Genomic DNA, 14,231 nt, shown 5'->3' on the forward strand with positions numbered 1-14,231 from the left:
GCTCCATCCCAGGCCCCAAGATCGTGACCTGAGCCAAAGTCAGAGGCTTCACTGACTGAGCCCCCCAGACGGCTGTTTGATTTATTTTGAATGAAGGGTATAAGGTCTGTGTCTGGATTAATGTTCTGCGAATGTGAATACCCAGTTGTTCAAGCCCAGAATCTCAGGGACTTTTCGTTTCAGTTATCGTGCTTGTTAACTCCAGCTGTTCCATTTCATTCTTCTTTCTCCTCCCTTCCCCCTTTGCTCCCTCCTCCTCCTCCTCTTTCTTCCTCCTCCTTCTACTCTGTCTTCTCCTTCTTCTTCTGTCTTCCAATTTCAGATCACAAAAACCTGTTGTTTTCAATCTTGGAAGTTTCAGAGCCAAAGCGTCTTCTCTTTTTGAAGAATTGAAACATTTTGCAGACAGAATGGAAAGTGATGGAAATCTACAAAAATATTTGAAGATTCTAAAGGAAAGGACCAGTTCGTCTCTAGAAACGTCAGTGGCTGAGATGAAGGAAGACACAGCAAAGCCCCCTTTCAAGAGTTGGGGGACTTTCTAAAGGGGACTGCGCAGCTGTAGTGCACCTTGATTTTTTTTTTTTTCTAAAAGTGATGGAATTGGTGACACTTTTTTCCCCCAGGAATGTGCAAAACGTTGGGAACTTCTTTTTCCAGAATGACTTTCAGAACCGGTGGTCCATTCTTTAAAACACCCTCAGGGTCAGAAAGCTTCATCTTATGAAGATGTGTTTTTCAGGTTTTAAAATAATCCAGATTCCCTCAGGACCAAGTTGTATGACACATTTTGGGACCAAGTTGTAAAGGTATGAGACTGATTTTGAGAGTGTCTTGAAGGTGGTTTCATTGACATCACTGGATTACAGGTTTCACTTCTTAAGATGTCCCAAATCAAGGAAGCACCGTACTGTCCACATCTTGGTGTCCACTGTGTGCTGGAGCTTTTTTTCCCCTTAAGATTTATTTGTTTATTTGAGGGAGAGACAGGGAGGGAGAAGTAGAGAGAATCTCAAGCTGACTCCCCGCTGAGCTCTGACACAGGCTCGATCCCACAACCCTGAGATCATGGGCTGAGCTGAAATCAAGAGCCGGATGCAGATATAAGTAAATAAATAAATAGATGCTTAACTGACTGAACCACCCAGGTGCCCTTCTGTGCTGGGGCTTTTGATAGCAAGCTGACATCCTGAATCCCAGACCCATGGAGGGCAGGGGCCAACTGTCCCTCTTTAGTGGATCTCTGGTTTTTTTTTTTTTATGATTATTTATTTATTTGAGAGAGAGAGAGAGAGAGAGAGTACACAGAGGGAGAGGGAGAAGCAGGCTCCCCGCTGAGCATGGATCCTGACGCGGGGCTCGATCCCATGACGCTGGGATCATAACTTGAGCCAAAGACAGACACTTAACCCACTGAGCCACCCAGGCGCCCCTGGATCTCTGTTTTTTATTAATAATCTCCTTTATAAAACTACGCATAGTTAAAAGATTTTTTAAATGTTCTTTTACTAAGATTAGAATTCATACACCGCACAGTTTACTGTGTAAGGCTCAGCGTTTGATGGCTTTAGTCTACTCACGAAGTTGTGCAGCCGTCACCACACTCTGATTTTAGAATGTTTTTATCTCAAAAACATTTTTTTTTCCCCGTGCCCATTAGCACTCACTCCCCATCCCTTCTACTCACCCCTCCACCCAGCCCTAGGTAGTTTGTTTAACTGGAATCATGCAATATTGGTCCTTTTGTGTCTGGCTTCTTTTATGTAGCAGAATGTTTTCAAGCAAGTACCAGTGATTTATTCCTTTTTATTGCTGGACAATATACCATTGCATGGATATCCTACATTGTGTTTGTATCTTCATTTGTTTTTCCTACTTTTTGGCTATTAAAAAAAAGATTTATTTGTTTTATTTTATTTTGAAGATTTTATTTATTTATTTGACAGAGGGATCACAAGTAGGCAGAGAGAGAGGGGGGAAGCAGGCTCCTCGCTGAGCAGAGAGCCCGATGCGGGGCTCGATCCCAGGACCCTGGGATCATGACCTGAGCAGAAGGCAGAGGCTTAACCCACTGAGCCCCCCAGGCGCCCCTATTGATTTATTTTAGAGAGAGAGAAAGACAGCATGTGAATGCAGGGGGAGGGCAGAGGGGCAGAATCTTCAAGCAGACTCCCCACTAAGCATGGAGCCCAACTCGAGGCTTGATTCCATGACCTTATGAGATCATGAACTGGAACCAAGAGTTGGACACCGAACCAACTGAGCAGCCCTGGTGCCCCTCTGTTTTGGGCTATTATGAATAATGCTGCTGTGACCTTTTGCATACAGTTTCCCGTGTGGTCATGTGTTTAACTTCATCCTGGGTATACACTGAGGCTCGGAAAAGAGTGATAGATCCTGGGTCTTGAGGCAACACCGCTTTTAACATCCTAAGTAACTGACAAAGTATTTTCCATAGCAGTCCCAGTTTTTCAAAATAACTTCTCTTTACTGATGTTCCCTATTTGATGAGTCATTTCCATCATACTTTCCTTTAACTCTTTTGGGGCCCCTGGGGGGCTCAGTTGTTAAGTGTCTGCCTTCGGCTCAGGTCATGATCTCAAGGTCGTGGGATGGAGTCTCACATCAGACTCTGTGCTCAGTGGGGAGTCTGCTTCTCCTTCTGCCTCTGCCTCTCCCCCTTGCTTGCATGCCCGTGTGGGAAAGCTGCTGGTGCCCCACGTGCTCCACGACATTTGGTGTCACCAGTGGTTCTCACTGTGGTTTTAACGCGCATCTCCTGGGTGATTTGTGAAGTGCCGATTTGCTTCTCTTGCCCATTTTGGAGTGGGTTGTCTTTTTCTTACTGATTTGTAGAAGTCCTTTATAAATTCTGGGTGTGAACCCGTTGTTAATTATGTGGGTGGCAAATATCCTCTCGTGCCTGGTAGGAGGCGTCTTCTTCTCTCCCAACAGCATCCGATGAAAGACGTCTTGTGTGTATTGCTCTTCCCCTTTATGTTTCTTGCTTTTTTGGTGTTGTCTTTAAGAAAAGTGTCCTCACCCCCAGTGGCATGGGAGCTGATGTGGCGGGAGCCACTTAGGAAGTGAGCCTGGAGGAGAGGATTCAGTTCATGCACACGCACACCCACGCACACGCACACCCACGCACCCACGCACACCTGCTAGAATTCTGAGTGGGATTGCAATGACTCTGTAGATGGCTTTGGGCGGAATGGACACCTTCACCACACTGAGTTTTGCAGACCATGAATATGATGTAGTTCTTCTGTAATTTTGGTGGTTACAGATTTCTCCTAGCAACGTTCTGGAGTGTTCTGCTGGAGGCCTCACGCATCCTCATTTTATGTTCTGTGATGTTACAGTAATGGTGTTGTTATTTATTTATTTGTGATCGTATTTTAAAGTCTTGTTTTTTGCATGTTAATGGATAGGACGCGGAAATAGACTTGATTTTTGTCTCCTGACTGCATCGCACGACTGGCCGCTCACAGATCTGTCCCTGCAAAGTGACAGTGAGACAGCTTCCTCTTCTCACCTCTGACAGAGAAGAGCCTGGGGGTCTTGGGGGCACAGGCTTTGATGCCTGAAGACTAGAACGTTCTCCCGGGGAGGGCTGGTTCTTTGGACACTCTGTGGTCGGATTTTTGGTTCTTAGGGCTCAGTGTCCAGGAGGAGGCATCAGCTATAACCCGCACTGGCAATGCTGGGCCCATGCGGGACGTGTGTGGGTGGGCCCGTGCCTGCGCTCGCCGGAGTTTTCTGGGACTCCTTGTGATGCCAGCACCTACACCGGGGATGATAATTCTGTCGAATGAAACATTACCACTGAGACCTAACCTGTGTTTGGTGTGGTACCAGCCAGACATTTCCAGGGAAGAAAAAATAGGAAGGAAAAAAAAAAAAAAGACTAACACCCCCCAGAAGTTACTGAAACACGCTGGGTTTCAACAGCGTTACGCCAAGTGTGGGAAACAGCACCAACAATGCACATCCCACACGGACCTTTCATATATGATTCTAGAACAGGCGCAACCGATCATGGTGACAGAAATCCAACCGGCAGTGATCTGGGCTTGAGCTGAGGAGGAATCGACTCCGGGTGGGGGGCATGGCAGAGCTTCGTGGGATGAAGGAAATATTCTGTGGTATTAGTCACATACTGACAGCGCCGGCCCTTAGCACACTCCGGATGGCGGCACTTTGTTGTGTATAAATTACGCCGCAATAAAGTTGCCGTTTCAGAATGATGATAAACCTAACGATTTTCTTTCAGCTTAGAATAAAATGAAAAGAAGCCACCCACAGAAGGACACCACAGGAAGCCTCGAGAAGGAGTCGTTTATTAACAACATGACCTTGGCAAGTCAATGTGCTGGGTTAGTCATTACTTTCCTCCCCAGAAGGGAGAGGGAGGCGGAGCCGAAGGGAACCGGGACCGAGCCTGTGGGCCCAAGGGCTGGGCACACCTGCGCACCGCCCTTTCTCTCCGGTGCGGGCAGTGGAGCCTTCCTGAGGGCCTTCCTGAGCCTCTGAAAGGGGCTCGCTCTCCTGCTGGCTACCCAAGCATTGCAGTTTGCCGGCTGCGTAGTGCAGGTTCTGCCGTGGAAAGTAGGACCAGAGGGCACCCTTGACCTAGCCTCACTAGACCCGTCGGTACCCACGCCCCATGTGCCAGCATCCTGCCCCTCCCGTCCCCTCGGCGTGCGGTAGGCTGGGCCCGGCTGGGAGCGGAGATCCCAGTGCAGCCCAAGGCTGGTTCTCTCCGTGCTCGGGCGCGCCCCTGTTCTCTTTCAGTTCCGTCCATTGTTGGACAGTGTTAGTCCCTAGAAGGTCGTGCCACACAGACTTCCAAGCCTTTGGTGCTGGATGTGTTTGCATCTGGGAAGACAAGACACAGCACAAAGCACCGGCAGGTCTGCCTGATGTAGGAAATGTTGGGGTTCGGAGCAAACGGTCAGGAAAGGGTTCCTGAGACGTGTTTGGTGCAGAAAGGTGCTTTTGTTGTTATTTTAAGATTTTATTTATTTTTCAGAGGGTGAGCGAGAGAGCGAGAGAGCATGAGCAGGGGAGTGGCAGCAGGACAAGCAGCCTTGCTCACTGAGCAAACTGTAAGCAGCAAGTGATGCAGGAAACAAAGGCAGAAGAAACAATCCCTTAGGCCCACTGACAAGTCCTTGAAACGGGACAGTGACCCTCCTCTAGGGACTCAGCTGCCTCCATGTTAATACTTTGCTGAGGGCAAAAGGCGATCCTGGCCTGACTCCCCTCACCTCTCTGCCCACGATCCTGTAAGTCTACTTTAAAGTAAAAAAATTCCTTTGGAAACTTCCTTTATCTCTAAAACCCCCAACATACGTTTTGTCCATCATCCCCCATAGGGCCCACCGATAGACATCTCCAGGGTCTCATGACTAAGGTTTTATTAGATGGTAATAAATGACCTTTTCCCAACAATAGTGAGCCCTCTCAATGTCCTGAAACTCTTGCTTCCAAAATCCCTTAGAGACTTATTCTACCCTTAACCCCCTCCCAACTTGAGAGTATGTAACGGGGCAATCCTCATGACCCCAGTGCAGCTCTTTCTGCCCATGGGTCCTGTTCCCATGGTTTACAAAAATCACCTTTTTGCACCAAAGATATCTCAAGAATTCTTTCTTGGCCATAGGTTTTGAACCCTAACGTCTTTCCTACATCAGTAAGGAAGTATAATTTTTCTTTTGCCTTTGTTTCCTGTCACCTGACAACATGGCCTGGACGATGTTGATGTTACCAAGGCAGGCACTGGCTGCTACCCACCTACCCACCTCCAAATTACTAGCCTTTCTTTCTCTATGACCCCATTTAACCAAGGAGCGGCACTGACTAGAGACTACATTTCCCAGTCTCCCTTGCAGCGAGGCTGGTCATGTGACAATGCCCTAGCCAATGGGGGTGTGAGCAGATGAGGCCGGCTCCTCTCCAGGAAGCGATCCTGTAGGAGAGGCTCCAAGCGCTAGTTCTTCCCGTTTGTTGGCAGGAACGCGGACTTGACCGGCCGCGGTCCGAGCCGTGTGGTCGAAACCCCGCAGAGCCCAGGGCATCGGAGGGGCCTGGCCAGTGAGGCCGCACCCCACCCCGGACCACCCACTCCGACTTCTCCGTTGAGAGATACATTGTGTCTAGTTAAGGCCACTGCGGGTTTGGATTTTGTCCGATCTGGCTGGAGGGTTCATGGGGTGTCTCGGGCTTGGTTTCCTTGGGGGCCCTCGTTCCCAGGGTGTTCGTGGGGAGGCCCACAGACCTGCAGAGCGGGTTTTATGCACTGGGGGAGCCCGGGCCAGATGTGAACCCGGTCTCCAGCCCTCAGCCCTAAGCAGGCGGGAGTCAGAACAGACGCTCCCTCCTCTCACTTGCCCATCGTCACCACGTCCCCTGGAATGGGATGCGGAGACATCAGGGGTGTCAACTCCAGTGCCAGCTCTACCCTCCCCAGCCCCCTCTGCCGAGGCTCCAGGCTCTGGGCGGCGATCTGGGCGCCCCCCTCGCCCACCCCCCCATGGCTGGTCTGAGAAGTGGTCTGGGTCCTTAAGTGTGACAGGCCCCAGGGGGCCACGTCCACAGGGCTGCGACAGATCCTGGGTCCTGCTGCCCATCCGCTCGTTGTGGCCCCAGGGCCCTGGGGTGCCCCTCTTTCCTGCTGGGCCCAAGGGCAGACCAGCACACCGCAGCCGGTCACTTGCCCGACCGTGAAGGGCTCGCTTCCCAGGCCCCGCCTCCTCTGGGAAACGACCACGGGGTCCGCTCACCTGCCCCTTCCGCAGACCTGGGGCGGCCTCCAGGGTGTCCTCAGCAGGCGGGGAGTGCACGCGTGGGCGCGGCGAACGGCGGGCGGGGTAGTGCTTGCCGGGGACCCTGGGACCCCGGGGCTTGTGGCGCAGTGCGCGCCGCGGCCGCAGGGCGGCAGCACAGCCCGCGCAGCGCCGTCCTGGGCCGGCGCCCCCGCTGGAGCTGGGCCCTCCCGGGGGCCCCTAGAGCGGGATGCCCCTCGCGACAGCCCCCACCCGCTGGGAACACTCCCTGCAGCCTCCACTCGTGGGTTCTCTCCTGAGCCGGGGGGCGAGGTCGGGAAGGGGCAGAGGCTTACCGGGCGCCAAGAGCCAGGCTCGCGGTGGGGAGGGGGGGGCTTTCCCCACCCCACCCCGGTAGCCCCTCGGACGCCGGGGCGGGGTGGCGGCGGTCAGGGTCTCCGTCTCCCGCTCGGCCCCCTCCCCAGTCTCACTGAGGCCCGGGATCCTCAGGCACGCTTCTGGGGGGCTCCCCCACCCTGTACCCTTCTCAGTGTCCAACCCTCCAGGCCTGGAGCCGGCGGGAGCGCCCGACCATCCGTCTCGGTTCAGACCCCCTCGAGCGGAGTGCGCACTGCGGCCCGCAAGCGCCGTAGGGTCTGGGGGGCGCGGGGTGGGGGCTGCGCATCCCAGGCCGTGACCCCAGAACAGAGATGACAGCTGGTCTCTACCCCGGACACCCCGCGCCTGGCGAGTGGGTGCGCAGGACGGGCTTTGAGTCGAGAGCGGCGGGGGCAGCCCCCGGGCCCCCACACAACCTGGGCCTTTGTGAGTGTCCGCCCCCCATCCCGGGCCAAGGTCCCCACTGCCCAGCCCAGCGCCCCCCTCCCAGTGCAGAACCGGCAACCTCCCCGCGCCGGTTTCCCCCGCCCGCCCGGTCCCCCCAGTCCGCTCCCCAGCCGCGCGCTCCAGCGGGACTCCCCCACCAGCGCCTCTCTCCTGCGCCTCTGCTGCCCCCCACCTCCCGGGGCCCCCCAGCCTCCCCCTGCCCGCCGGTCCCCCACCTCCCTCCGCCTTCATTAGCATAGCAGCTGCTTGCCGAGCAGGGACCCGCGCGGAGGAAAGGGCAGAGGCCTCGAGAATGAATGGGGGCCATGGCTTTGGAGGGGGCAGGAGAAGAAAGACAGACAGACGCGCGCGGAGGACGGCTCGACGTACAGCCAAGCAGAAGAATGCGCCCGACGACGATGGAGGGGAGGGGAGTGCTGGAGGGGGAGCGGGGAGCCGGGCCACAGAGGCGAGTGTGCAGTGGGAGGTGGGGGAGGGCGGCCTCCAGAGACCCCAAGCCCCAGGAGGAGGCTGCGCTGGAGGCCTCCGGGAGGAGCTGTCTGGGAGGTTCCCAGACCTCCCACGGCCCCCTCTCGCCCAGGCCCTCAGGACCTGGGCCCAGGCTTTGTTCCCCAGCTGCCCCGTGTCTGGCAACCTCTTCCTCCTTCCCTCCCAGGTGGACAGCCACCTCTTTGAGCTGCCAGACTGCCTATGTGGGCCCTGCGCTGAGCCCCCAGACCTTTGGGGGTGGGAGCCAGAGGGCAGCCCCTTCCCTCTGCTTCTCCTAACCCCCCCTCCCTGGTCTGGCCTCCAAATCCTGCCCTCCCTCCTCTGGCAGGCTCTGTCCTGGCTCCCACGCCTGTTGACTTTAGACATCACTCTTTCTGGCTGACCATTTTCCTGCATTTCCTGGTCTCTCTCTGGCATCCATTCCAACAGTAAACACTTCCTGTGTCTGGCTGGGGTCAGGTCAGAGAGACAGACAGTTGGACAGGAGCCGCCATCTCTCCTGGTTGGGGGTGGTGGGGGAGGCCCTACCCTTGTCGGTCTGGTCTGTCTCCCCTTCTCCTTGGCAAGCACCCCAGGACTTCCCAGCAACCCAGCCCCTGCCGACAGGACCCCTCCGCCCTGGGCGTCCTCAGTGCTCCTGGCTGGGACCCGCACTTGGCCTCCACAGCAGACCTGTGGATCCTGGGAGCCAGACAGAGAGGTCAGCTCTGACTTCTTTCTTATGCTGGCCACAGAGGCTGGAGAGGAGGCTTCTGTCCCTGAAGGGCCACCTGGGGAGGGGCTCCCAGGTGACACCATTGGCCAGTTGGCACTGGTTCCTGAGCACGGACGTTCTGGGCAGAGAAGCTGCCCTTCCTGCCTTGCTCATTTGTTCACAGCTCTGACCCCAGACGGTGGAAGGAGGGATGTGGTTGTCGTGTGCGTCTGTGTCCTGGGGCCACCACCAGTGAAAGGGCCGCGAACCGCCCCTGAATACGTGTCTTTGACACCCCCAGTGTCCCTCACCAGCAGCCAGGGCCCAGGCTGGGGGGTAGGGGCGTCTGTGCACAGAAAAGCACCTAGGGAAGCAAGGCCCCCAAACCCCACCAGGCCTCCTCCACAGCTGTGGGGCTGAGCAGGGCCTGGCCTCCTTTTTGTCCGTGCTGGAGAGAAAACGATTGCTCTGTGAGCAGCACAAAGCCTTTCTCAGTCAAATGCGTCTCGCAGAGGGAGGACTTTTGGGAACCACGGACTGGCAGACAGTCTCCCAGGGTGGCGGCCGGACCGGGCCTGGGAACCAGACCCCTCCCTGGCAGCTGAGGCTGGAAGCGTTAGCTGCGGGCTCTGAGCCGGGTTCCTCCATCTCTCGTGTGTGACAGTGCCTTCGAGGGAGCCGGAGGTCCGGTCCTGCTTGCCCGCGGGCCACCCAGAGTGCCCAGGCCTGACTGCATTCTCCAGAACGCCCCGCAAAGCCCACGTTCTTGCAGCAACTCCCCCTTTCGAGGCCTGGCAGGCCTGGCACCCTCCGTGCACTCTGCCCGCCAGTGCAGTGGGCACGGCCTCCCCTGGGAGCTGGTTTGCATCGGAGATTCCCCTCCCCTCTGAGGGTGTCCGAGGCCAGTCTCCAGGCCAGCGGAGGGGACCGCAAATGCCTATCTCACCCTCAGGAGAACGAGCTCAGAAAGCCCTCGGGGCCAGAACAGAGCAGGGTGTGCAGAGGAGGACCTGGAAGGCACAGCCCCCGAAGCTGCCAGTGTGGGAAGGGCAGTGTGTCTGCAGGACCGGCACCGAGGACCGACCGGCTGACAGGAAGCTGACACCCTTTGGCTGCTGTAGAGGACTCCGAGGTACAAGAAAATGCTGTACCCTTCTCCGGCTCTCCCTCCTCGGGATCCACTGCTGACCTCCCCTGCACTCCGTTCTCATAAGGCCCCAGGGCCCTGGGGGCATCCCAGGTCTGTGCGCCAAGAGGCTCTGCTCATCCCATAGGCCGAGGAGCAGACGCCCAGCTCTGCGCTCCCCTCGCACAGCCAGGCAAACGGTCTACCCTGGAGCCTGTGCTCCCGGGGGCAGGCTGGCGTCCCCAGCGCCCAGATGCCACCAGCGGAGAGAACAAACAGGACTCTCAGTGGTCAGGAGGGAACAGCGAGGATGTTCCCCAGATTTAAGAAACACCCCTTCTGTGCAGCCCATGGTCCAGCATAAACCCACAGCAAAGGAAAGCGGTGGTGGGCAGAAGGGCCCGGTCATCTGAGGGCCTGCTTCATCTCTGCCTGGGGGGTGGGAAGAGCTTCAAGAACTTTCCACATAGAGGCCTTAGCCGCTTTGCCAGGTAGCTGGGGAAACAGCTTGTGGGCTGGTTCTGGGCGCTCTCAGGGTGGCCTAAGCTCCCCGCAGCTGGGAGAGGGTCCTCCCCAGGCACCTCACGAATCCCATACAGGGGCGGGGGGGCGACTGGGGCTGGCCCTTGAGTTGAGCCCAGAGCCAGGCTGTCTTTGGTGAAGACCAGCCAAGCGTTGTGTAGACGGCACCCAGCATGCTGCAGCCTGACCCTCCTCCTGGGTGCCAAGACCAAGAAGAACCAACAAACTTTTTTAATTAAAAAAAAATCAATGAAAAATTTATTCATAAATTTTTCATGCTGGGCTACAAGTCTATTTCGTACACTCAGGAATGTGCTGACTTTATCCAGTTAGAAGTGATCATATCAGGACCCACACACAGCTTCCATATAAGCCTAGAAAGTCTTAACATTAATTAACATAATTAAAAAGGTATTTGCATCTAGAAAAAATATACAGAAAAACTCCTTTTGGAGTAATCTGTGCCTCAGTTTCAATGTCTGCTTGTTTCACAGACATTATCAATATATTCTGCTCACACAAGGGTTTATAAAAAGCCACAGATGACTGCCCGAGGCTGACCAGCCACGCACAAAGGGCCTCCACCCACCTGTGTCCTCAAGTGCTCCCCATTTTTGCACGAAGGGTCAGCAGCACTTCTACCCAGGGGAAGCCTCATTTAAATTTGAATAATTCAGCCTCCCTTTTATTTCTCAGGATCAAAACAACAAGGGGTGTGGGGTTGCATAGAAAATTAAAACCTCGGAGACCAGGAAGGGCGCCTTTCGGGACAGAAAGTGACGCAGAAGCCCCGCCTCCGGCCCAGGTCCCCGCGCGGCCCCTCCCCCATGACAGGATTTTTCGGATTCGAATCGGGTCCTTGAAGCTCCGGGAGACTGAAGAGGGGCAAAACAGTCCTTCAACTCACTCAGCAATTAGCACAAGAGATTCACAGTCTTATAGGTATTTTATAAAAATATAAATATGGGTACACTGTTGCCTTCACAACGCTGGATACAACGCCCTTTAAAATTGGGTTTATAACCAAGATTCAAAAAATACACCTAAAACTTGGCTTAAAATATGTTAATATTTTATATTCTGTCATAAATGTTATGACATTCAATCGTGGCAAATCCATTTACTTTTTTAAAAAAAGTGTTCAACAGACTAACTATAATAGAACTCACTAGAAAAGGTATGATCCCCTCCGCCCCGCCCCCCACCGCCACACCCGAGCCACCCATGCTGCCGAGGAGGCTCCGCAAAGCCAGCAGGTTTGGGGGATGGTGGCCTCCCCAGGAGAGGGCAGAGGGAGGCCCGGGGCTTCCAAAACTCCCTCGGAGCTGTGTGTCCGAGTGTAAGAAGGAGAGACGGGAGGGGAAAGAGGGGAGGGGGAGGGGAGAGAACGGAGGCAGAGGGACTAGCACGGAAGAACCATCGGGCTGGGCGGTATTTTCAGTGCAACCAAGAAACGACAGACTCAAGTTTTAGTTTTAAGACTAGGAAACAGAAATGCATCTCCCCTATAACCGCATTGACCACGCACAGTATTTTCCAAACAAACAAACCAAAAAAAAACAAAAAAAAACAAAAAAAAATCAGGCGCACAAACTTCACCCACAAATATACACACACATGATAAATAGTTTAGAACCCCAGGATCAGCGAAGCGTCTCCACCATCGCGCGTCCGGGCCGCAGACGCCCCGCCGTGGCCCCTAGGCGACTGCGGGCTTCAGCCGCGGGTTCTGCGGGCGGCGGGGCGCCCAGAGCCCGGCGTCCCCGCCGCCCGCTTTCCACCTTCGGGAGAAAACATTCTGCCCGGAGGATCCGGTGTCTCGGGAACTCCGAACTTGCTGGTAGCGAGACTCAAATTTCAAAGGGGCTGCAGCCCGCGCCCCGCCCCCACCTCCCGCACAACGCCCCCCCACCACCACGAGGCGGCGGGCGGGGCCGTGGGAAGCCCTCCGCCCGGGTCCGGTCGGCCGCGCGGGGGCGTCGACCCCTGGCAGCGGGCGCCGCGCGGCCCCCGTGGGTGCGGACGCGCGCGCCAGACTCGTCGTGGCCTCTGGGCCGGGGAGCCCGGTGCGCACCGAGGTAGTTGGCGGGAAGGTACAGCAGACGACACGCTCGAGGCCCGCGTCCGGGTCCGGGCAGGCATCACCGGCCGCCGCCCGCGTACTTGGCCTTGGTGATGAGATAGAGCACGATGTCCTGGTGGCCGCCGAACGCGGCGATGTGTAGCGCGCTCCAGCCGTCGCGGTTGGCCAGGCGGATGTCGGCGCCGAACTTGACCAGCAGCTTCACGAGTTCCAGGTTGCCGTCGATGACCGACTGGTGCAGCGCCGTCTGGCCCTCGGGCCCGAACGAGTTCACGTTGAACTCGCAGTTGGTCATGTTCTGCAGCAGCGACTGCAGCTCCTGCGTGTTGCCCTTGCGCACGGCCTCCTGGAAGATGCGCTGCGTCTGCGGCGCCGAGCAGGTGGACAGCTCGGCCTGGCTCATGCTGCCGCCGGGCGCGGGCCGCGGGCCGCGCTGGGGCTCAGCGGGGGCGGCGGCGGCTGCGGCGCGGGCCTCTGGCTGTCTCGGGGCGCGCCTCGGCGCATGGAGGGCGCGGAGCCCCCGGGCCCCGCACGCCGCTCCTGGGCGTTCCGGGCGCTGGGGGCCGGGGGCCGCCGCCGTGGGGCCCCCGCCGCATCCAGCCGCGCCCGGGTGGGCGGGCGACGGAGGCGGGCACTGCGCTCGCTGGGGCCTGTGGGCCCGGCGGCGGCGCCGCGCGTTCCCGGTCCGGGCTTGCTGCGGCTCCCACGCTGGTACCACGCGCCTCCCCACGCGCAGCTGCTCTCGCCCGCCCGCCGCGCCGGGCCGCCTTTTACCTCCTTTATATTTGCATAACAATAGGGCACCGGTGACGCGCGCGCCGGCGGCCCTACGATTGGGCGGCGCCCACGTCGGGGCGGGGCGGGGGCGGGGCGTGCTTGGGCGGCAGCGCGCTTCTCCGCAGGGGGCGCTGGTCGCCGGCGGGGGGCCAGGTGGCTGTGGTTGGCGGTCGGGGGGCCTGGAGGGGTGGGGGTGGGGGTGGGGGAAGGTGGAGGGGGGAGTCCTTGCTCCACGCGCCCTGGGGCTCTCCGCATCTCCGCCGTCGTCCCGCCTACTCTCCCTTCGGCCACCCGGGGAATTCCAAGCTCCCTGCTCGGACAGACCCAGGCCTGATCCCTGGCCGAGCGCGCCCCGAGGTGGACCCGAGGGCGGCCTCCCATGGTGGGTTCGTGGGCGTTTCAGACCCGGGAGGCCCGGGTAGAGACCCGACTCTCGCTCCGCGCTCCCGGAGCGCCAGCCCTAGACCCTCCGCGTCCCTAGCACGCCGGGTGCGCGGCGACAAGACTGGTCCAGCCTGGCCTCCAGGACACAAGCTCCTGGCGGGGGCTAACTCCACAAACAGCTCGGGCGTGTGACCACAGCCATGCGGTCCTTCCCGCACGCGGGCCGCTCCTCTGGCGGCGCGATCATTCCGCGTTTACTCCGCGGCGCCGCCCGGACCAAGAAGCAGGGGTCTCTACCTGAGCGAGCCTGGGGCTGCCCCCCTCCACCCCACTCTCACTCAGAAGCTCCTCCAAGGGGAGGGGTAAGGCCAGTCAGCGGGACCTCAGGGCCTGCTTCCCTCTGCTGGGTCACCTCCATTAGCACGACTAGGGATGGTGGTGGTGGTGGTGGGGGGAAGGTGAGCAGCCCCAGGTAAGGCGCCAAGGGCCGCTGGGAAAGGAAACCCAGAAATGACTCATTTCCAAACTGTAAACCCATTT

At 57.5% G+C, this 14,231-nt stretch overlaps 1 protein-coding gene across 1 annotated transcript; it reads right to left on the minus strand.

Moving 5' to 3' along the window:
- Positions 1–12,003: 12,003 nt before the first annotated feature.
- On the minus strand, positions 12,004–12,958 carry NRARP (NOTCH regulated ankyrin repeat protein). Its single transcript, XM_032866324.1, has one exon. It carries the CDS (start codon positions 12,931–12,933, stop codon positions 12,589–12,591), a length of 345 nt encoding a protein of 114 aa, XP_032722215.1. The 5' UTR covers positions 12,934–12,958; the 3' UTR covers positions 12,004–12,588.
- Between the last annotated feature and the right edge of the window lie 1,273 nt (positions 12,959–14,231).

The sequence above is a fragment of the Lontra canadensis genome, unplaced genomic scaffold, assembly GCF_010015895.1.
Source record: "Lontra canadensis isolate GAN:19392208 unplaced genomic scaffold, GSC_riverotter_1.0 scaffold30, whole genome shotgun sequence".
In the NCBI taxonomy this organism is placed as follows: Eukaryota; Metazoa; Chordata; class Mammalia; order Carnivora; family Mustelidae; genus Lontra; species Lontra canadensis.

Bases quoted from the DNA above. Each gene is read 5' to 3' on its own strand.
- NRARP (XM_032866324.1), bottom strand. From the start codon at position 12,933: ATGAGCCAGGCCGAGCTGTCCACCTGCTCGGCGCCGCAGACGCAGCGC.